This window comes from Hypanus sabinus, unplaced genomic scaffold (genome assembly GCF_030144855.1).
Source record: "Hypanus sabinus isolate sHypSab1 unplaced genomic scaffold, sHypSab1.hap1 scaffold_494, whole genome shotgun sequence".
NCBI lineage: Eukaryota > Metazoa > Chordata > Chondrichthyes > Myliobatiformes > Dasyatidae > Hypanus > Hypanus sabinus.
The window spans coordinates 292,745-316,992 of NW_026781362.1; the positions used below are offsets into that span (position 1 = coordinate 292,745).

Genomic DNA, 24,248 nt, shown 5'->3' on the forward strand with positions numbered 1-24,248 from the left:
TCACTCCAGAGTGGGGCTGTACAGCCACTCTAGAAAATACAAATAGCCCCAAGGCGACAGCTCCGGAACCATCATCTCTCGAGATGCTGACAACGACTATGAATGTCTGCAAGAAACAGAAACTCGGGATTCTGACATCTACTTTGAACTTTTGCGTTGCACATGTGCAGATATGTATTTGTGTTTATGACAATAAACTCATCGTTGATTTACCTTGAATTTCCTCCTAACCTTTTCTGTTTGACAGTGAATAAGACTGGTGTCTTTTGACTCTTGTTTCTAAACTTAACCATCAACTTTATGGCTACTGGCAGCTATTTCCACTAGTGGGGGAGTGACAAAAACAAGGGATTCAGTTGAGAGAGTGTAGTGTTAAGCCAGATTGAACATGGAGAGCCGCGATGTTTGATGTTCACTTTACAATGCCATTGGTGAGGAGCAGACAGTTGTAACAAAGACTAGAGAAGGCAGGAGGCTGCTTGGGTCATGAACAGAGAGAATTGCAGAGTGCTGCCAGTGAGATTAGTTTGGAGAATGATACAGGGCTGTGTGGGAGAGATTGGGGCAGTGGAATTAGTTTGGAAAATGATACTTGCGCCACCAGGTTTAGGAACAATTATTACCCCTCAAACCTTGAACAAAAGGGGACAACTTCACTTGTCCCATCATTGAAATGTTCCCACAACCAATGGACACACTTCCTAGGACTCTTCATCTCATGTTCTCGGTACTTATTTCTTATTTACTGATTATTATTGTTTCTTGTTTTTGTATTTGCACAATTTGTGCAAATCCTAGTTGGGCAGTCTTTCATTGATTATGGTTATTATGGTTATTATTCTATAGATTTATTGAGTATGCCCACAAGAAAATGAATCTCAGGGTTGTATAAGGTGACATATATGTACTTTGATAATAAATTTACTTTGAACTTTGATCTTTGTGGGGGAGAACAGATTAGTGGGATTAGTTTGGGGACATACAGGGCTGTGAGGAGAGTGGGGCAGTGGGATTATTTTGGGGACATACAGGGCTGTGGGGAGAGTGGGGCAGTGGGATTATTTTGGGGACATACAGGGCTGTGGGGAGAGTGGGGCAGTGGGATTAGTTTGGGGACTGATACAGGGCTGTGGGGAGAGAGGGGCAGTGGGATTAGTTTGGGAACTGATACAGGGCTGTGGGGAGAGTGGGGCAGTGGGATTAGTTTAGGGACTGATACAGGGCTGTGAGGAGAGTGGGGCAGTGGGATTAGTTTGGGAACTGATACAGGGCTGTGGGGAGAGTGGGGCAGTGGGATTAGTTTAGGGACATACAGGGCTGTGGGGAGAGTGGGGCAGTGGGATTAGTTTAGGGACTGATACAGGGCTGTGAGGAGAGTGGGGCAGTGGGATTAGTTTGGGAACTGATACAGGGCTGTGGGGAGAGTGGGGCAGTGGGATTAGTTTAGGGACATACAGGGCTGTGGGGAGAGTGGGGCAGTGAGATTAGTTTAGGGACTGATACAGGGCTGTGAGGAGAGTGGGGCAGTGGGATTATTTTGGGGACATACAGGGCTGTGGGGAGAGTGGGGCAGTGGGATTATTTTGGGGACATACAGGCCTGTGGGGAGAGAGGGGCAGTGGGATTAGTTTGGGGACTGATACAGGGCTGTGGGGAGAGAGGGGCAGTGGGATTAGTTTGGGAACTGATACAGGGCTGTGGGGAGAGTGGGGCAGTGGGATTAGTTTAGGGACATACAGGGCTGTGGGGAGAGTGGGGCAGTGGGATTAGTTTAGGGACTGATACAGGGCTGTGGGGAGAGTGGGGCAGTGGGATTATTTTGGGGACTGATACAGGGCCGTGGGGAGAGAGGGGCAGTGGGATTATTTTGGGGACTGATACAGGGCTATGGGGAGAGTGGGACAGTGGGATTAGTTTGGGGATTAATACAGAGTTTTACTGAGTGTGCAAGGCAGTGGGATTAGTGTGGGACTGATACAGGGCTGTGTAGCGACACTAACGTCCATGGTTCATGTCCAGTACTTCTTGCTCCAGGATCGAAGATACCTGCTGCCTTTGAGGAAGGCGGAACTACGTGATGTGATATTCCCCTGGCAACTGAGATTCCACTCTGAAGAGTTGAGAACCCTGGTGAGTGATGATTTGAGGTGGGGTCAATGCTTAGCTCCAAGTATTTATCACAAAGCACCACGGACTCACTGAGCTCATGGACATAATAGCCACTCTTTAACAATTGTCCCACCCTCTGACCCAGTCACACTATCTCTGTGCCCCAGTCCCTCTTCCTTTACCTCTCTCATTTGCCTCACTCACCCTCTCTCTCTGCACAACTCTCCCACAAATCTTTCTTTCTCCCACTCACTGCCCGTCCCTTTCTCCCTCCTCCTCTCCATTCATCTCGCCATGTCTCTGTCTGTTTCCCTCCGTCTCTCAGCCCCCTCTCCAGAGTGCAACACTCCCTAGCCACTGTATCACACAGTATGGCGCCCCCTCCTGAGTACTGCACTCCCTCAGCAGTGGCATTTGGAGAATTGTCCTTAACTTTGCTGTTAAGTGTCCATAGCAAACCTGTGGGCATGTGACGGGCCATGAGATAATAAAATAGATATAAAAGTGGCCGAGATCACCAGGGACTCCCTCCCCACTACTTGTGACATTTACTGAGAGGGTCATAGATGAAGGGCATGAAGCATTGTTGAGGATCCCTACCGGCACAGCCTGTAATCGCTTTGACCCACTACTGTCAGAAAGGAGGTACAGGAGCGTCAGGACTCGACTGCCAGACTGGGTAACAGCTTCTTCCCTTGGGCTGAGAGATTAATGGATACCCTGTCACCAATGAGGTCTCGTTATGGTAATGTTTTGTTTTGTGTGCTCTGTGTGATGTATGTTTTTGGGTGCACTGTGGTCCAGAGGAACGTTATTTCATTTGGTTTTATATACAGTATATACAAGCAGAAGACCATAAACTTGAACTTGAGACACAGAACCATTACTGACAGCTGAAGTAAATTCTATGCTCTGCCGCCTGAGGGTTGCCAGGCTTCAGGATCTAATCCTTCCCTATGTGCATTTGTACCCCACAGGTGATAGGAATTGTACAGTATATTCCAATAATCCTGGTTCTGATCACGCTCTTTGTCCTTGACTGGCTGCTGTTCACAATGCTGGACATCATTCAGAGGCACAGTTACTTGGAGTACAACTTCAGTGGTGAGTCTTGGTCTAACACTACTCTAATAACATAGGACAACAAATTTTTTTGGAAGTGTTGCTTCCTCAGAATTGTTTTTGTTTATAACACACCACTTGAAATTGAACACAAATATAATTTCAGGCTACTTTTATCATATAGGAATTTGGAGAAACATGAAATTAACTTCCATGTGTTTAATAACAATGCTGATGCTTTGCAATAGTTCATTGAAGCTGAAAAGGTTTAGTTGATGATTTTCGTTTGTACTCAGTGTCTGAGGCTTCTTGTTTAAGTGTCCAACAATAATCAGCCAGCATTGATGGATTCCATTTGTGCTGATACTGTTTCTCTGTGTCCACAATGTCCTGGTGAAACCTTTCACCATGCTCATCACTGACGGTGCCAAGATTTGCAGGGAAGAAGTCTAAATGGGAATGCAGAATATGAATCTTTAGTGACATGTTGCACTTCATGGTTTTGTATGCTGGAATCATGTTGTCAACTGTCTGCATGTAGTTTGGTGCTCTGTAGTTGCCAAGAAAATTTTCAACAACGTCCTTGAATGCCTTCAATGCGGTTTTCTCCGGTCCCACTAGAATTTCTTCAGATTACCTGTCACTGATTACCTGTTTGATTTGTGGACCCTCAAAAAATGCCTTCCCTAAACTTGGCATCAGTTATTCTGACTTGAATTATGAATTGAAATAACAAATACAGGCAATTTCAAAAAAATGGTGTAAGGTAGGGAAAGTTCATAGTGATTCTCGTGATCTGCAGCCCAAAATCCATAAGGTTCACCCAAAAGTATTCAGGAAGCAAAATCTTCGTTATCCAGTGTAAGCTATTGAATTAAGTTCTCTTCAAATGTAGGTAACTCCAAGAAACGCTGTGGTTTCTGCCGATGTTCACCAGGAGGAGACTAACAATCTTGTCGTTGTTTATCCAGTGATGAGGTCGAGGGTCCATCCAATTCCAAGAAGGATTAGTAGACAATGTAGAAAGTGGACTGATATTTTCTCAATGACTTTTTAACTACCAAAATGCTCATCAGCCAATGAGGCATTTTAAATTAATCTGAGAGTTTGTTGCAAAGTAAGATCTTACTGGGAATATCCTGACAGTTGGGATAATTGGTGGTCTCAAGACTCCAAGGAAAAGTCTTCTTCCATTTGGATCATTTATACCATAGAGAGGATGGGATGGGGGGGGTACAATGTATTGTTCAAAATATAACATCTCACAATATAGTTCCTCCCACAGTGCGGCGGTCCCTCCTCACTGCCCCTTCCACTGTACGATGCTCCTTCCTCAACACCCTTCCCACAGTGCAGTGCTCCCTCTTCACTGGCCCTACCACAATATGGTGCTCCCCGCCTCTCATAAATCTCCCCGCTTGGAGGCGCAATAATATCAGTGCCAGACTCCAGAGTGGTTCCCGAGTTTGAATCCAAGTTGGGTTGAGCATCGAACTAGCAACTTGGCCTCATAAAAACAAGAATAGCTTGCTACGGAGACACCTTCAAAAGACGGTGCTCCGATAACTCCACTGCTGAGTTAAGGACTATTCTTCTTCTTCCCTTACAAAAATATCACTATCATATCTGCTTCCACCATCTCCCCGACAGCCCATTCCAGGAACCCACCCACCATTCTGCATAAAAAGAAACCTGTCCTACACATCTCTTTTAAACTTCTCCCCTCTCACGTTAAAGATACAAATTCTAGTATTTGACATTTCCACTCTGGGAGGAAAGAGTTTATCCTATCATCATTTTATGAACTATATCAGACCTTTTCTCAGCCTTCAACACTCCAAAGAAAGAAACCCCAGTTTGTCCAACCTTTCCTTAAAACTAACATTCCAACAGAGTTTCAATTCACTGGTTTTAAGATGATACACAGTAGAATACAAATATTCCAGGGAACCAGTGTGTTTAAAGGGAGCTTTCAGGCCTTGGTGAATTTAAAGGGATGGTGATAGGTGGACATCAGGAGAGGAGTGGAAACGGGGGAAATAGAATCAGAATCAGGTTTATTATCACTGACATACGTCGTGAAATTTGTTGTTTTGTAGCAGCAGTGCAGTGTAATCTATAAAAATCACTGAAGGTTACAATAAGAAATATATAAAAAGATAAATAAGGAGTGCAGAAAGAGAGCAAAAAGTGAGGTAGCATTCATTGGTTCATGGTCCATTCACAAATCTGACGGCGGATGAAAAGAAGCTGTTCCTGAAACCTTGAATGTGGGCCTTCAGGGTCTTGTACCTCCTCCCTGATAACGGTAATGACAAGAGGGCATCTCCTGGATGCTGAGGATCTTGAATGATGGAGGCCTCCTTGAGGCATCACCAATTAAAGATGTCCTTTAATTGTTCTTTTAAGTGGGAAGACTTATGTCCATGATGCAGCTGGCTAAGTTTACAACCCTCTGCAGCCTCTGTCAATCCTGTGCATTGGCCCCTTCATATCAGACAGTGATGCAGTCAGTCAGAATGCTCTCCATGGTACATCTGTAGAAATCCTGGGAGAAAAGGTCTCATAGAACCATCGCAAAAGAGAAAAATGTTCAAAGTAGACATTATTCCCTCCACAAAATTCCTCCCAGCATCTGTTATTATCTTCACTCTTCCCTTCTCAAATTGTTTATTCCCTCCCTCTCACCTGGATCTACCTGTCACCTGCAAGCCCTTGACCCACCCCTTCCCCTCAGCACTTTATACCGGCAATCTCCCCTCGACTCCTTCAGTTCAGATGAGTGTCTCGAACTCAAATGTCAACGGCCCAGTTCCCTTCATAGACATTGCCTGACCTGCTGAGTTTCTCCAGCAGTTTGACTTTGTAATGGCAGGGGTTTATTTGGATATGAGGACGAGGGAGTAAAGGTCCAAATGAACCATGGTGTAATGATGGTATTTCAGAAGACAGTCTGCTCTTGCTTTCACTTATGCAGAGAGCCACCATTTGGAGATCGAGGTTCGTGGGAACTCCACCCTGGCCAACCTAATCCGCAGAGCCGTTGTCGCCTTCAACAACACCATTGACATAAAGACAGTGTCCAACAACTTGCGTAAGTCTGATTGCCCACAGTCCAGTGTGAGGTCATGGGGAAAGGGTGGTCCTTTGCAGGAAGACCAGGCCGCAGCTGGAGGCGAAGAAAGGATTGAGGAATTCTTGAAATTGTGTTGTGGAGGCAGTTGTCAAAATACTTACGGAGAGCTTGTCCCCTGAATGTCTCTTCAGTTTGGCTCAGTGGAAGGCATATCCAACATGGGCCAAGGGCTTAATTCTGTGCTCTGTGTAAGCCACTCCAAACACCTAACCCTCCTCTGGACAGTCCTCTCCCTCCATCTCATCACCCACTGACCCTCCTCCAGACAGTCCTGTCACTCCACCTCCTCGCCCACTGACCCTCCTCTGGACAGTCCTGTCCCTCCATCTCCTCACCGACTGACCCTCCTCCAGACAGTCCTCTCCCTCCACCTCCTCACCCAATGACCCCTCCTCCGGACAGTCCTGTCCCTCCATCTCCTCACCCACTGACCCTCCTCCAGAGAGTCCTGTCCCTCCGCCTCCTCACCCACTGACCCTCCTCTGGACAGTCCTGTCCCTCCATCTCCTCACCCACTGACCCTCCTCTGGACAGTCCTGTCCCTCCACCTCCTCACCCACTGACCCTCCTCCAGACAGTCCTCTCCCTCCACCTCCTCACCCACTGACCATCCTCCAGACAGTCCTGTCCCTCCATCTCCTCACCCACTGACCCTCCTCCAGACAGTCCTCTCCCTCCACCTCCTCACCCAATGACCCCTCCTCCGGACAGTCCTGTCCCTCCATCTCCTCACCCACTGACCCTCCTCCAGAGAGTCCTGTCCCTCCGCCTCCTCACCCACTGACCCTCCTCTGGACAGTCCTGTCCCTCCATCTCCTCACCCACTGACCCTCCTCTGGACAGTCCTGTCCCTCCACCTCCTCACCCACTGACCCTCCTCCAGACAGTCCTCTCCCTCCAACTCCTCACCCACTGACCATCCTCCAGACAGTCCTGTCCCTCCATCTCCTCACCCACTGACCCTCCTCCAGAGAGTCCTGTCCCTCCATCTCATACCCCCACTAACCCTCCTCTGGACAGTACTGTCCCTCCACCTCCTCACCCACGGACCCTCCTCTGGACAGTCCTGTCCCTCCACCTCCTCGCACACTGACGCTCCTCCAGACAGTCCTGTCCCTCCATCTCCTCACCTACTGACCCTCCTCCAGAGAGTCCTGTCCCTCCACCTCCTCGCCCACTGACCCTCCTCTGGACAGTCATGTCCCTCCATCTCCTCACCCACTGACCCTCCTCCAGACAGTCCTGTCCCTCCATCTCCTCACCCACTGACCCTCCTCCAGACAGTCCTGTCCCTCCATCTCCTCACCCACTGACACTCCTCCAGACAGTCCTGTCTCTCCATCTCCTCGCCCACTGACCCTCCTCCAGACAGTCCTCTCCCTCCATCTCCTCACCCACTGACCCTCCTCCAGAGTCCTGTCCCTCCATCTCCTCAACCACTGACCCTCCTCCAGACAGTCCTGTCCCTCCATCTCCTCACCCACTGACCCTCCTCCAGACAGTCCTGTCCCTCCATCTCCTCACCCACTGACCTTCCTCTGGACAGTCCTGTCCCTCCATCTCCTACCCCACTGACCCTCCTCCAGACAGTCCTGTCCCTCCATCTCCTCACCCACTGACCCTCCTCTGGACAGTCCTGTCCCTCCACCTCCTCACCCACTGACCCTCCTCCAGACAGTCCTGTCCCTCCACCTCCTCACCCACTGAACCTCCTCTGGACAGTCCTGTCCCTCCATCACCTCACCCACTGACCCTCCTCCAGACAGTCCTGTCCCTCCACCTCCTCACCCACTAACCCTCCTCTGGACAGTCCTGTCCCTCCATCTCCTCACCCACTGACCCTGCTCTGGACAGTCCTGTCCCTCCACCTCCTCACCCACTGACCCTCCTCTGGACAGTCCTGTCCCTCCATCTCCTCAACCACTGACCCTCCTCCAGACAATCCTGTCCCTCCACCTCCTCACCCACTGACCCTCCTCTGGACAGTCCTGTCCCTCCATCTCCTCACCCACTGACCCTCCTCCAGACAGTCCTGTCCCTCCACCTGCTCACCCACTGAACCACCTCTGGACAGTCCTGTCCCTCCACCTCCTCGCCCACTGACCCTCCTCCAGACAGTCCCTCCATCTCCTCACCCACTGACCCTCCTCCAGACAGTCCTGTCCCTCCACCTCCTCGCCCACTGACCCTCCTCCAGACAGTCCTGTCCCTCCACCTCCTCACCCACTGACCCTCCTCCAGACAGTCCTGTCCCTCCATCTCCTCACCCACTGACCCTCCTCCAGACAGTCCTGTCCCTCCATCTCCTACACCTACTGACCCTCCTCCAGACAGTCCTGTCCCTCCATCTCCTCACCCGCTGACCCTCCTCCAGACAGTCCTGTCCCTCCATCTCCTACCCCCACTGACCCTTCTCCAGACAGTCCTGTCCCTCCATCTCCTCACCCACTGACCCTCCTCCAGACAGTCCTGTCCCTCCATCTCCACACCCTCTGACCCTCCTCCAGACAGTACTGTCCCTCCATCTCCTACACCCACTGACCCTCCTCCAGACAGTCCTGTCCCTCCATCTCCTCACCCACTGACCCTCCTCCAGACAGTCCTGTCCCTCCATCTCCTCACCCACTGACCCTCCTCCAGACAGTCCCTCCATCTCCTCACCCACTGACCCTCCTCCAGACAGTCCCTCCATCTTCTCACCCACTGACCCTCCACCAGACAGTCCTGTCCCTCCACCTCCTCGCCCACTGACCCTCCTCCAGACAGTCCTGTCCCTCCATCTCCTCACCCACTGACCCTCCTCTGGACAGTCCTGTCCCTCCATCTCCTCACCCACTGACCCTCCTCCAGACAGTCCTGTCCCTCCATCTCCTCGCACACTGACCCTCCTCCAGACAGTCCTGTCCCTCCACCTCCTCGCCCACTGACCCTCCACCAGACAGTCCTGTCCCTCCATCTCCTCGCCCACTGACCCTCCTCTGGACAGTCCTGTCCCTCCATCTCCTCGCCCACTGACCCTCCTCCAGACAGTCCTGTCTCTCCACCTCCTCACCCACTGACCCTCCTCTGGACAGTCCTGTCCCTCCATCTCCTCACCCACTGACCCTGCTCTGGACAGTCCTGTCCCTCCACCTCCTCACCCACTGACCCTCCTCCAGACAGTCCTGTCCCTCCACCTCCTCACCCACTGACCCTCCTCCAGACAGTCCTGTCCCTCCATCTCCTACCCCCACTGACCCTCCTCCAGACAGTCCAGTCCCTCCCTCACCCACTGACCCTCCTCCAGACAGTTCTGTCCCTCCATCTCCTACCCCCACTGACCCTCCTCCAGACAGTCCTGTCCCTCCATCTCCTACCCCCACTGACCCTCCTCCAGACAGTCCTGTCCCTCCATCTCCTACCCCCACTGACCCTCCTCCAGACAGTCCTGTCCCTCCATCTCCTACCCCCACTGACCATCCTCCAGACAGTCCTGTCCCTCCATCTCCTCACCCACTGACCCTCCTCCAGACAATCCTCTCCCTCCATCTCCTCACCCACTGACCCTCCTCCAGACAGTCCTGTCCCTCCATCTCCTACACCTACTGACCCTCCTCCAGACAGTCCTGTCCCTCCATCTCCTCACCCGCTGACCCTCCTCCAGACAGTCCTGTCCCTCCATCTCCTACCCCCACTGACCCTTCTCCAGACAGTCCTGTCCCTCCATCTCCTCACCCACTGACCCTCCTCCAGACAGTCCTGTCCCTCCATCTCCACACCCTCTGACCCTCCTCCAGACAGTACTGTCCCTCCATCTCCTACACCCACTGACCCTCCTCCAGACAGTCCTGTCCCTCCATCTCCTCACCCACTGACCCTCCTCCAGACAGTCCTGTCCCTCCATCTCCTCACCCACTGACCCTCCTCCAGACAGTCCCTCCATCTCCTCACCCACTGACCCTCCTCCAGACAGTCCCTCCATCTTCTCACCCACTGACCCTCCACCAGACAGTCCTGTCCCTCCACCTCCTCGCCCACTGACCCTCCTCCAGACAGTCCTGTCCCTCCATCTCCTCACCCACTGACCCTCCTCTGGACAGTCCTGTCCCTCCATCTCCTCACCCACTGACCCTCCTCCAGACAGTCCTGTCCCTCCATCTCCTCGCCCACTGACTCTCCTCCAGACAGTCCTGTCCCTCCACCTCCTCGCCCACTGACCCTCCACCAGACAGTCCTGTCCCTCCATCTCCTCGCCCACTGACCCTCCTCTGGACAGTCCTGTCCCTCCATCTCCTCGCCCACTGACCCTCCTCCAGACAGTCCTGTCTCTCCACCTCCTCACCCACTGACCCTCCTCTGGACAGTCCTGTCCCTCCATCTCCTCACCCACTGACCCTGCTCTGGACAGTCCTGTCCCTCCACCTCCTCACCCACTGACCCTCCTCCAGACAGTCCTGTCCCTCCACCTCCTCACCCACTGACCCTCCTCCAGACAGTCCTGTCCCTCCATCTCCTCACACACTGACCCTCCTCCAGACAGTCCTGTCCCTCCATCTCCTCACCCACTGACCCTCCTCTGGACAGTCCTGTCCCTCCATATCCTCAACCACTGACCCTCCTCCAGACAGTCCTCTCCCTCCACCTCCTCACCCACTGACCATCCTCCAGACAGTCCTGTCCCTCCATCTCCTCACCCACTGACCCTCCTCCAGAGAGTCCTGTCCCTCCATCTCATACCCCCACTAACCCTCCTCTGGACAGTACTGTCCCTCCACCTCCTCACCCACGGACCCTCCTCTGGACAGTCCTGTCCCTCCATCTCCTACCCCCACTGACCCTTCTCCAGACAGTCCTGTCCCTCCATCTCCTCACCCACTGACCCTCCTCCAGACAGTCCTGTCCCTCCATCTCCACACCCTCTGACCCTCCTCCAGACAGTACTGTCCCTCCATCTCCTACACCCACTGACCCTCCTCCAGACAGTCCTGTCCCTCCATCTCCTCACCCACTGACCCTCCTCCAGACAGTCCTGTCCCTCCATCTCCTCACCCACTGACCCTCCTCCAGACAGTCCCTCCATCTCCTCACCCACTAACCCTCCTCTGGACAGTACTGTCCCTCCACCTCCTCACCCACTGACCCTCCTCTGGACAGTCATGTCCCTCCATCTCCTCACCCACTGACCCTCCTCCAGACAGTCCTGTCCCTCCATCTCCTCACACACTGACCCTCCTCCAGACAGTCCTGTCCCTCCATCTCCTCACCCACTGACCCTCCTCCAGACAGTCCTGTCTCTCCATCTCCTTGCCCACTGACCCTCCTCCAGACAGTCCTCTCCCTCCATCTCCTCACCCACTAACCCTCCTCCAGACAGTCCTGTCCCTCCAACTCCTCACACACTGACCCTCCTCCAGACAGTCCTGTCCCTCCATCTCCTCACCCACTGACCCTCCTCCAGACAGTCCTGTCTCTCCATCTCCTCGCCCACTGACCCTCCTCCAGACAGTCCTCTCCCTCCATCTCCTCACCCACTGACCCTCCTCCAGACAGTCCTGTCCCTCCATCTCCTCAACCACTGACCCTCCTCCAGACAGTCCTGTCCCTCCACCTCCTCACCCACTGACCCTCCTCTGGACAGTCCTGTCCCTCCATCTCCTCACCCACTGACCCTCCTCCAGACAGTCCTGTCCCTCCATCTCCTCGCACACTGACCCTCCTCCAGACAGTCCTGTCCCTCCACCTCCTCGCCCACTGACCCTCCACCAGACAGTCCTGTCCCTCCATCTCCTCGCCCACTGACCCTCCTCTGGACAGTCCTGTCCCTCCATCTCCTCGCCCACTGACCCTCCTCCAGACAGTCCTGTCCCTCCATCTCCTCACCCACTGACCCTCCTCTGGAGAGTCCTGTCCCTCCATCTCCTCACCCACTGACCCTCCTCCAGACAGTCCTGTCCCTCCATCTCCTCGCCCACTGACCCTCCTCCAGACAGTCCTGTCCCTCCATCTCCTCTCTCACTGACCCTCCTCTGGACAGTCCTGTCCCTCCATCTCCTCACCCACTGACCCTCCTCCAGACAGTACTGTCCCTCCAACTCCTCGCCCACTGACCCTCCTCTGGACAGTCCTGTCCCTCCATCTCCTCGCCCACTGACCCTCCTCCAGATAGTCCTGTCCCTCCATCTCCTCGCCCACTGACCCTCCTCTGGACAGTCCTGTCCCTCCATCTCCTCGCCCACTGACCCTCCTCCAGACAGTCCTGTCCCTCCACCTCCTCGCCCACTGAACCTCCTCCAGACAGTCCTGTCCCTCCACCTCCTCACCCAATGACCCTCCTCCAGACAGTCCTGTCCCTCCACCTCCTCACCCACTGACCCTCCTCTGGACAGTTCTGTCCCTCCTCCTCCTCACCCACTGACCCTCCTCTGGACAGTCCTGTCCCTCCATCTCCTCGCCCACTGACCCTCTTCCAGAAAGTCCTGTCCCTCCATCTCCTCACCCACTGACCCTCCTCCAGACAGTCCTGTCCCTCCATCTCCTCGCCCACTGACCGTCCTCCAGACAGTCCTGTCCCTCCATCTCCTCGCTCACTGACCCTCCTCTGGACAGTCCTGTCCCTCCATCTCCTCACCCACTGACCCTCCTCCAGACAGTCCTGTCCCTCCACCTCCTCGCCCACTGAACCTCCTCCAGACAGTCCTGTCCCTCCACCTCCTCACCCACTGACCCTCTTCCAGACAGTCCTGTCCCTCCATCTCCTCACCCACTGACCCTCGTCCAGACAGTCCTGTCCCTCCATCTCCTCACCAACTGACCCTACTCCAGACAGTCCTGTCCCTCCATCTCCTCACCCACCGACCCTCCTCCAGACAGTCCTGTCCCTCCATCTCCTCACCCACTGACCCTCCTCCAGACAGTCCTGTCCCTCCATCTCCTACCCCCACTGACCCTCCTCCAGACAGTCCAGTCCCTCCCTCACCCACTGACCCTCCTCCAGACAGTTCTGTCCCTCCATCTCCTACCCCCACTGACCCTCCTCCAGACAGTCCTGTCCCTCCATCTCCTACCCCCACTGACCCACCTCCAGACAGTCCTGTCCCTCCATCTCCTCACCCACTGACCCTCCTCCAGACAGTCCTGTCCCTCCATCTCCAACCCCGCTGACCATCCTTCAGACAGTCCTGTCCCTCCATCTCCTACCCCCACTGACCCTCCTCCAGACAGTCCTGTCCCTCCATCTCCTCACCCACTGACCCTCCTCCAGACAGTCCTGTCCCTCCATCTCCTGACCCACTGACCCTCCTCCAGACAGTCCTGTCCCTCCATCTCCTCACCCACTGACCCTCCTCCAGACAGTCCTGTCCCTCCATCTCCTCGCCCACTGACCCTCTTCCACAGTCCTGTCCCTCCACCTCCTCACCCACTGACCCTCCTCCAGACAGTCCTGTCCCTCCACCTCCTCACCCACTGACCCTCTTCCAGACAGTCCTGTTCCTCCATCTCCTCACCCACTGACCCTCGTCCAGACAGTCCTGTCCCTCCATCTCCTCACCAACTGACGCTCCTCCAGACAGTCCTGTCCCTCCATCTCCTCGCCCACTGACGCTCCTCCAGACAGTCCTGTCCCTCCATCTCCTCACCCACTGACCCTCGTCCAGACAGTCCTGTCCCTCCATCTCCTCACCAACTGACGCTCCTCCAGACAGTCCTGTCCCTCCATCTCCTCACCCACTGACCCTCCTCCAGACAGTCCTGTCCCTCCATCTCCTACCCCCACTGACCCTCCTCCAGACAGTCCAGTCCCTCCCTCACCCACTGACCCTCCTCCAGACAGTTCTGTCCCTCCATCTCCTACCCCCACTGACCCTCCTCCAGACAGTCCTGTCCCTCCATCTCCTACCCCCACTGACCCTCCTCCAGACAGTCCTGTCCCTCCATCTCCTACCCCCACTGACCCTCCTCCAGACAGTCCTGTCCCTCCATCTCCTACCCCCACTGACCATCCTCCAGACAGTCCTGTACCTCCATCTCCTCACCCACTGACCCTCCTCCAGACAATCCTGTCCCTCCATCTCCTCACCCACTGACCCTCCTCCAGACACTGTCCCTCCATATCCTCACCCACTGACCCTCCTCTGGACTGTGCTGTCCCTCCATCTCCTCACCCACTGACCCTCCTCCAGACAGTCCTGTCCCTCCATCTCCTCACCCACTGACCCTCCTCCAGACAGTCCTGTCCCTCCATCTCCTCACCCACTGACCCTCCTCCAGACAGTCCTGTCCCTCCATCTCCTCACCCACTGACCCTCCTCTGGACAGTCCTCTCCCTCCATCTCCTCGCCCACTGACCCTCCTCAGGACAGTCCTGTCCCTCCATCTCCTCACCCACTGACCCTCCTCTGGACAGTCCTGTCCCTCCATCTCCTCACCCACTGACCCTCCACCAGACAGTCCTGTCCCTCCATCTCCTCACCCACTGACCCTCCTCCAGACAGTCCTGTCCCTCCATCTCCTACCCCCACTGACCCTCCTCCAGACAGTCCTGTCCCTCCATATCCTACCCCCACTGACCCGCCTCCAGACAGTCCTGTCTCTCCATCTCCTCACCCACTGACCCTCCTCCAGACAGTCCTGTCACTCCATCTCCTCACCCACTGACCCTCCTTCAGACATACCTGTCCCTCCATCTCCACACCCACTGACCCTCCTCCAGACAGTCCTGTCCCTCCATCTCCTCACCCACTGACCCTCCTCCAGACAGTCCTGTCCCTCCATCTCCTCACCCACTGACCCTCCTCCAGAAAGTCCTGTCACTCCATCTCCTCACCCACTGACCCTCCTCTGGACAGTCCTGTCCCTCCATCTCCTCGCCCACTGACCCTCCTCTGGACAGTCCTGTCCCTCCATCTCCTCACCCACTGACCCTCCTCCAGACAGTTCTGTCCCTCCATCTCCTACCCCCACTGACCCTCCTCCAGACAGTCCTGTCCCTCCATCTCCTACCCCCACTGACCCTCCTCCAGACAGTCCTGTCCCTCCATCTCCTCACCCACTGACCCTCCTCCAGACATTCCTGTCCCTCGATCTCCTACCCCCACTGACCCTCCTCCAGACAGTCCTGTCCCTCCATCTCCTACCCCACTGACGCTCCTCCAGACAGTCCTGTCCCTCCATCTCCTCACCCACTGACCCTCCTCCAGACAGTCCTGTCCCTCCATCTCCTCACTCACTGACCCTCCTCCAGACAGTCCTGTCCCTCCAACTCCTCGCCCACTGACCCTCCTCTGGACAGTCCTGTCCCTCCATCTCCTCTCCCACTGACCCTCCTCCAGACAGTCCTGTCCCTCCATCTCCTCGCCCACTGACCCTCCTCTGGACAGTCCTGTCCCTCCATCTCCTCGCCCACGGACCCTCCTCTGGACAGTCCTGTCCCTCCACCTCCTCACCCACTGACCCTCCTCTGGACAGTCCTGTCCCTCCATCTCCTCACCCACTGACCCTCCTCCAGACAGTCCTGTCCCTCCATCTCCTCACCCACTGACCCTCCTCCAGACAGTCCTGTCCCTCCATCTCCTACCCCCTCTGACCCTCCTCCAGACAGTCCTGTCCCTGCATCTCCTACCCCCACTGACCCGCCTCCAGACTGTCCTGTCCCTCCATCTCCTCACCCACTGACCCTCCTCCAGACAGTCCTGTCCCTCCACCTCCTCACCCACTGACCCTCCTCCAGACAGTCCTGTCCCTCCACCTCCTCACCCACTGACCCTCTTCCAGACAGTCCTGTCCCTCCATCTCCTCACCCACTGACCCTCGTCCAGACAGTCCTGTCCATCCATCTCCTCACCAACTGACCCTCCTCCAGACAGTCCTGTCCCTCCATCTCCTCACCCACTGACCCTCCTCCAGACAGTCCTGTCCCTCCATCTCCTCACCCACTGACCCTCCTCCAGACAGTCCTGTCCCTCCATCTCCTACCCCCACTGACCCTCCTCCAGACAGTCCAGTCCCTCCCTCACCCACTGACCCTCCTCCAGACAGTTCTGTCCCTCCATCTCCTACCCCCACTGTCCCTCCTCCAGACAGTCCTGTCCCTCCATCTCCTACTCCCACTGACCCTCCTCCAGACAGTCCTGTCCCACCATCTCCCCACCCACTGACCCTCCTCCAGACAGTCCTGTCCCTCCATCTCCTACCCCCACTGACCATCCTCCAGACAGTCCTGTCCCTCCATCTCCTACCCCCACTGACCCTCCTCCAGACAGTCTTGTCCCTCCATCTCCTCACCCACTGACCCTCCTCCAGACAGTCCTGTCCCTCCATCTCCTCAGCCACTGACCCTCCTCTGGACTGTGCTGTCCCTCCATCTCCTCACCCACTGACCCTCCTCCAGACAGTCCTGTCCCTCCATCTCCTCACCCACTGACCTTCCTCCAGACAGTCCTGTCCCTCCATCTCCTCACCCACTGACCCTCCTCCAGACAGTCCTGTCCCTCCATCTCCTCACCCACTGACCCTCCTCCAGACAGTCCTGTCCCTCCATCTCCTCACCTACTGACCCTCCTCCAGACAGTCCTGTCCCTCCATCTCCTCGCCCACTGACCCTCCTCTGGACAGTCCTGTCCCTCCATCTCCTCGCCCACTGACCCTCCTCCAGACAGTCCTGTCCCTCCACATCCTCGCCCACTGAACCTCCTCCAGACAGTCCTGTCCCTCCACCTCCTCACCCAATGACCCTCCTCCAGACAGTCCTGTCCCTCCACCTCCTCACCCACTGACCCTCCTCTGGACAGTCCTGTCCCTCCTCCTCCTCACCCACTGACCCTCCTCTGGACAGTCCTGTCCCTCCATCTCCTCGCCCACTGACCCTCTTCCAGAAAGTCCTGTCCCTCCATCTCCTCACCCACTGACCCTCCTCCAGACAGTCCTGTCCCTCCATCTCCTCGCCCACTGACCCTCCTCCAGACAGTCCTGTCCCTCCATCTCCTCGCTCACTGACCCTCCTCTGGACAGTCCTGTCCCTCCATCTCCTCACCCACTGACCCTCCTCCAGACAGTCCTGTCCCTCCACCTCCTCGCCCACTGAACCTCCTCCAGACAGTCCTGTCCCTCCACCTCCTCACCCACTGACCCTCTTCCAGACAGTCAGGTCCCTCCATCTCCTCACCCACTGACCCTCGTCCAGACAGTCCTGTCCCTCCATCTCCTCACCAACTGACCCTACTCCAGACAGTCCTGTCCCTCCATCTCCTCACCCACTGACCCTCCTCCAGACAGTCCTGTCCCTCCATCTCCTCACCCACTGACCCTCCTCCAGACAGTCCTGTCCCTCCATCTCCTACCCCCACTGACCCTCCTCCAGAGAGTCCAGTCCCTCCCTCACCCACTGACCCTCCTCCAGACAGTTCTGTCCCTTCATCTCCTACCCCCACTGACTCTCCTCCAGACAGTCCTGTCCCTCCATCTCCTACCCCCACTGACCCACCTCCAGACAGTCCTGTCCCTCCATCTCCTCAGCCACTGACCCTCCTCCAGACAGTCCTGTCCCTCCATCTCCAACCCCGCTGACCATCCTTCAGACAGTCCTGTCCCTCCATCTCCTACCCCCACTGACCCTCCTCCAGACAGTCCTGTCCCTCCATCTCCTCACCCACTGACCCTCCTCCAGACAGTCCTGTCCCTCCATCTCCTCACCCACTGACCCTCCTCCAGACAGTCCTGTCCCTCCATCTCCTCACCCACTGACCCTCCTCCAGACAGTCCTGTCCCTCCATCTCCTCGCCCACTGACCCTCTTCCACAGTCCTGTCCCTCCACCTCCTCACACACTGACCCTCCTCCAGACAGTCCTGTCCCTCCACCTCCTCACCCACTGACCCTCGTCCAGACAGTCCTGTCCCTCCATCTCCTCACCAACTGACGCTCCTCCAGACAGTCCTGTCCCTCCATCTCCTCGCCCACTGACGCTCCTCCAGACAGTCCTGTCCCTCCATCTCCTCACCCACTGACCCTCGTCCAGACAGTCCTGTCCCTCCATCTCCTCACCAACTGACGCTCCTCCAGACAGTCCTGTCCCTCCATCTCCTCACCCACTGACCCTCCTCCAGACAGTCCTGTCCCTCCATCTCCTACCCCCACTGACCCTCCTCCGGACAGTCCAGTCCCTCCCTCACCCACTGACCCTTCTCCAGACAGTTCTGTCCCTCCATCTCCTACCCCCACTGACCCTCCTCCAGACAGTCCTGTCCCTCCATATCCTACCCCCACTGACCCGCCTCCAGACAGTCCTGTCTCTCCATCTCCTCACCCACTGACCCTCCTCCAGACAGTCCTGTCACTCCATCTCCTCACCCACTGACCCTCCTTCAGACATACCTGTCCCTCCATCTCCACACCCACTGACCCTCCTCCAGACAGTCCTGTCCCTCCATCTCCTCACCCACTGACCCTCCTCCAGACAGTCCTGTCCCTCCATCTCCTCACCCACTGACCCTCCTCCAGAAAGCCCTGTCACTCCATCTCCTCACCCACTGACCCTCCTCTGGACAGTCCTGTCCCTCCATCTCCTCGCCCACTGACCCTCCAATGGACAGTCCTGTCCCTCCATCTCCTCACCCACTGACCCTCCTCCAGACAGTTCTGTCCCTCCATCTCCTACCCCCACTGACCCTCCTCCAGACAGTCCTGTCCCTCCATCTCCTACCCCCACTGACCCTCCTCCAGACAGTCCTGTCCCTCCATCTCCTCACCCACTGACCCTCCTCCAGACATTCCTGTCCCTCGATCTCCTACCCCCACTGACCCTCCTCCAGACAGTCCTGTCCCTCCATCTCCTACCCCACTGACGCTCCTCCAGACAGTCCTGTCCCTCCATCTCCTCACCCACTAACCCTCCTCCAGACAGTCCTGTCCCTCCATCTCCTCACTCACTGACCCTCCTCCAGACAGTCCTGTCCCTCCAACTCCTCGCCCACTGGCCCTCCTCTGGACAGTCCTGTCCCTCCATCTCCTCGCCCACTGACCCTCCTCCAGACAGTCCTGTCCCTCCATCTCCTCGCCCACTGACCCTCCTCTGGACAGTCCTGTCCCTCCATCCCCTCGCCCACGGACCCTCCTCTGGACAGTCCTGTCCCTCCACCTCCTCACCCACTGACCCTCCTCTGGACAGTCCTGTCCCTCCATCTCCTCACCCACTGACCCTCCTCCAGACAGTCCTGTCCCTCCATCTCCTCACCCACTGACCCTCCTCCAGACAGTCCTGTCCCTCCATCTCCTACCCACACTGACCCTCCTCCAGACAGTCCTGTCCCTGCATCTCCTACCCCCACTGACCCGCCTCCAGACTGTCCTGTCCCTCCATCTCCTCACCCACTGACCCTCGTCCAGACAGTCCTGTCCATCCATCTCCTCACCAACTGACCCTCCTCCAGACAGTCCTGTCCCTCCATCTCCTCACCCACTGACCCTCCTCCAGACAGTCCTGTCCCTCCATCTCCTCACCCACTGACCCTCCTCCAGACAGTCCTGTCCCTCCATCTCCTACCCCCACTGACCCTCCTCCAGACAGTCCAGTCCCTCCCTCACCCACTGACCCTCCTCCAGACAGTTCTGTCCCTCCATCTCCTACCCCCACTGTCCCTCCTCCAGACAGTCCTGTCCCTCCATCTCCTACTCCCACTGACCCTCCTCCAGACAGTCCTGTCCCACCATCTCCCCACCCACTGACCCTCCTCCAGACAGTCCTGTCCCTCCATCTCCTACCCCCACTGACCATCCTCCAGACAGTCCTGTCCCTCCATCTCCTACCCCCACTGACCCTCCTCCAGACAGTCTTGTCCCTCCATCTCCTCACCCACTGACCCTCCTCCAGACAGTCCTGTCCCTCCATCTCCTCAGCCACTGACCCTCCTCTGGACTGTGCTGTCCCCCCATCTCCTCACCCACTGACCCTCCTCCAGACAGTCCTGTCCCTCCATCTCCTCACCCACTGACCTTCCTCCAGACAGTCCTGTCCCTCCATCTCCTCACACACTGACCCTCCTCCAGACAGTCCTGTCCCTCCATCTCCTCACCCACTGACCCTCCTCCAGACAGTCCTGTCCCTCCATCTCCTCACCTACTGACCCTCCTCCAGACAGTCCTGTCCCTCCATCTCCTCACCCACTGACCCTCCTCCAGACAGTCCTGTCCCTCCATCTCCTACCCCCACTGACCCTCCTCCACCCACTGACCCTCCCCCAGTCAGTCCTGTCCCTCCATCTCCTCACCCACTGACCCTCCTCCAGACAGTCCTGTCCCTCCATCTCCTCACCCGCTGACCCTCCTCCAGACAGTCCTGTCCCTCCATCTCCTACCCCCACTGACCCTCCTCCAGACAGTCCAGTCCCTCCCTCACCCACTGACCCTCCTCCAGACAGTCCAGTCCCTCCCTCACCCACTGACCCTCCTCCAGACAGTTCTGTCCCTCCATCTCCGACCCCCACTGACCCTCCTCCAGACAGTCCTGTCCCTCCATCTCCTCACCCACTGATTCTCCTCCAGACAGTCCTGTCCCTCCATCTCCTCACCCACTGACCCTCCTCCAGACAGTCCTGTCCCTCCATCTCCTCACCCACTGACCCTCCTCCAGACAGTCCTGTCCCTCCATCTCCTACCCCCACTGACCGTCCTCCAGACAGTCCAGTCCCTCCCTCACCCACTGACCCTCCTCCAGACAGTTCTGTCCCTCCATCTCCTCACCAACTGAAGCTCCTCCAGACATTCCTGTCCCTCCATCTCCTACCCCCACTGACCCTCCTCCAGACAGTCCTGTCCCTCCATCTCCTCACCCACTGACCCTCCTCCAGACAGTCCTGTCCCTCCATCTCCTACCCCCACTGACCCTCCTCCAGACAGTCCTGTCCCTCCATCTCCTCACCCACTGACCCTCCTCCAGACAGTCCTGTCCCTCCATCTCCTCACCCACTGACTCTCCTCCAGACAGTCCTGTCCCTCCATCTCCTCGCCCATTGACCCTCTTCCAGACAGTCCTGTCCCTCCACCTCCTCACCCACTGACCCTCCTCCAGACAGTCCTGTCCCTCCACCTCCTCACCCACTGACCCTCTTCCAGACAGTCCTGTCCCTCCATCTCCTCACCCACTGACCCTCGTCCAGACAGTCCTGTCCATTCATCTCCTCACCAACTGACCCTCCTCCAGACAGTCCTGTCCCTCAATCTCCTCACCCACTCACCGTCCTCCAGACAGTCCTGTCCCTCCACCTCCTCACCCACTGACCCTCCTCCAGACAGTCCTGTCCCTCCGCCCCCTCGCCCACTGACCCTCCTCCAGACAGTACTGTCCCTCCATCTCCTCACTCACTGACCCTCCTCCAGACAGTTCTGTCCCTCCATCTCCTACCCCCACTGACCCTCCTCCAGACAGTCCTGTCCCTCCATCTCCTCACCCACTGACCCTCCTCCAGACAGTGCTGTCCCTCCATCTCCTCGCCCACTGACCCTCCTCCAGACAGTCCTGTCCCTCCACCTCCTCGCCCACCGACCCTCCTCCAGACAGTCCTGTCCCTCCATCTCCTCACCCACTGACCCTCCTCCAGACAGTCCTGTCCCTCCATCTCCTCACCCACTGACCCTCCTCCAGACAGTCCTGTCCCTCCATCTCCTACCCCCACTGACCCCCCTCCAGACAGTCCAGTCCCTCCCTCACCCACTGACCCTCCTCCAGACAGTTCTGTCCCTCCATCTCCTACCCCCACTGACCCTCCTCCAGACAGTCCTGTCCCTCCAACTCCTACCCCCACTGACCCTCCTCCAGACAGTCCTGTCCCTCCATCTCCTCACCCACTGACCCTCCTCCAGACAGTCCTGTCCCTCCTTCTCCTACCCCCACTGACCATCCTCCAGACAGTCCTGTCCCTCCATCTCCTCACCCACTGACCCTCCTCCAGACAGTCCTGTCCCTCCATCTCCTCACCAACTGACCCTCCTCCAGACAGTCCTGTCCCTCCATCTCCTCACCCACTGACCCTCCTCCAGACAGTCCTGTCCCTCCATCTCCTCACCCACTGACCCTCCTCTGGACAGTCCTGTCCCTCCATCTCCTCGCCCACGGACCCTCCTCTGGACAGTCCTGTCCCTCCATCTCCTCACCCACTGACCCTCCTCCAGACAGTCCTGTCCCTCCATCTCCTCACCCACTGACCCTCCTCCTGACAGTCCTGTCCCTCCATCTCCTACCCCCACTGACCCTCCTCCAGACAGTCCTGACCCTGCATCTCCTACCCCCACTGACCCGCCTCCAGACTGTCCTGTCCCTCCATCTCCTCACCCACTGACCCTCGTCCAGACAGTCCTGTCCATCCATCTCCTCACCAACTGACCCTCCTCCAGACAGTCCTGTCCCTCCATCTCCTCACCCACTGACCCTCCTCCAGACAGTCCTGTCCCTCCATCTCCTCACCCACTGACCCTCCTCCAGACAGTCCTGTCCCTCCATCTCCTACCCCCACTGACCCTCCTCCAGACAGTCCAGTCCCTCCCTCACCCACTGACCCTCCTCCAGACAGTTCTGTCCCTCCATCTCCTACCCCCACTGTCCCTCCTCCAGACAGTCCTGTCCCTCCATCTCCTACTCCCACTGACCCTCCTCCAGACAGTCCTGTCCCACCATCTCCCCACCCACTGACCCTCCTCCAGACAGTCCTGTCCCTCCATCTCCTACCCCCACTGACCATCCTCCAGACAGTCCTGTCCCTCCATCTCCTACCCCCACTGACCCTCCTCCAGACAGTCTTGTCCCTCCATCTCCTCACCCACTGACCCTCCTCCAGACAGTCCTGTCCCTCCATCTCCTCAGCCACTGACCCTCCTCTGGACTGTGCTGTCCCCCCATCTCCTCACCCACTGACCCTCCTCCAGACAGTCCTGTCCCTCCATCTCCTCACCCACTGACCTTCCTCCAGACAGTCCTGTCCCTCCATCTCCTCACACACTGACCCTCCTCCAGACAGTCCTGTCCCTCCATCTCCTCACCCACTGACCCTCCTCCAGACAGTCCTGTCCCTCCATCTCCTCACCTACTGACCCTCCTCCAGACAGTCCTGTCCCTCCATCTCCTCACCCACTGACCCTCCTCCAGACAGTCCTGTCCCTCCATCTCCTACCCCCACTGACCCTCCTCCACCCACTGACCCTCCCCCAGTCAGTCCTGTCCCTCCATCTCCTCACCCACTGACCCTCCTCCAGACAGTCCTGTCCCTCCATCTCCTCACCCGCTGACCCTCCTCCAGACAGTCCTGTCCCTCCATCTCCTACCCCCACTGACCCTCCTCCAGACAGTCCAGTCCCTCCCTCACCCACTGACCCTCCTCCAGACAGTCCAGTCCCTCCCTCACCCACTGACCCTCCTCCAGACAGTTCTGTCCCTCCATCTCCGACCCCCACTGACCCTCCTCCAGACAGTCCTGTCCCTCCATCTCCTCACCCACTGATTCTCCTCCAGACAGTCCTGTCCCTCCATCTCCTCACCCACTGACCCTCCTCCAGACAGTCCTGTCCCTCCATCTCCTCACCCACTGACCCTCCTCCAGACAGTCCTGTCCCTCCATCTCCTACCCCCACTGACCGTCCTCCAGACAGTCCAGTCCCTCCCTCACCCACTGACCCTCCTCCAGACAGTTCTGTCCCTCCATCTCCTCACCAACTGAAGCTCCTCCAGACATTCCTGTCCCTCCATCTCCTACCCCCACTGACCCTCCTCCAGACAGTCCTGTCCCTCCATCTCCTCACCCACTGACCCTCCTCCAGACAGTCCTGTCCCTCCATCTCCTACCCCCACTGACCCTCCTCCAGACAGTCCTGTCCCTCCATCTCCTCACCCACTGACCCTCCTCCAGACAGTCCTGTCCCTCCATCTCCTCACCCACTGACTCTCCTCCAGACAGTCCTGTCCCTCCATCTCCTCGCCCATT

The 24,248-nt window shown here is 57.1% G+C and overlaps 1 protein-coding gene across 1 annotated transcript in view; it reads left to right on the forward strand.

Moving 5' to 3' along the window:
- LOC132389184 (E3 ubiquitin-protein ligase DCST1-like) overlaps positions 1 to 24,248 on the forward strand; it is a 305,306-nt gene that overhangs the window by 233,708 nt on the left and 47,350 nt on the right. Inside the window, exons 12-14 of the mRNA XM_059961644.1 lie at positions 2,035 to 2,130; positions 3,087 to 3,213; positions 6,149 to 6,265. Of these exons, the coding sequence (XP_059817627.1) occupies positions 2,035 to 2,130; positions 3,087 to 3,213; positions 6,149 to 6,265 (340 nt within the window). The remainder of the gene's footprint in view (positions 1 to 2,034; positions 2,131 to 3,086; positions 3,214 to 6,148; positions 6,266 to 24,248) is intronic.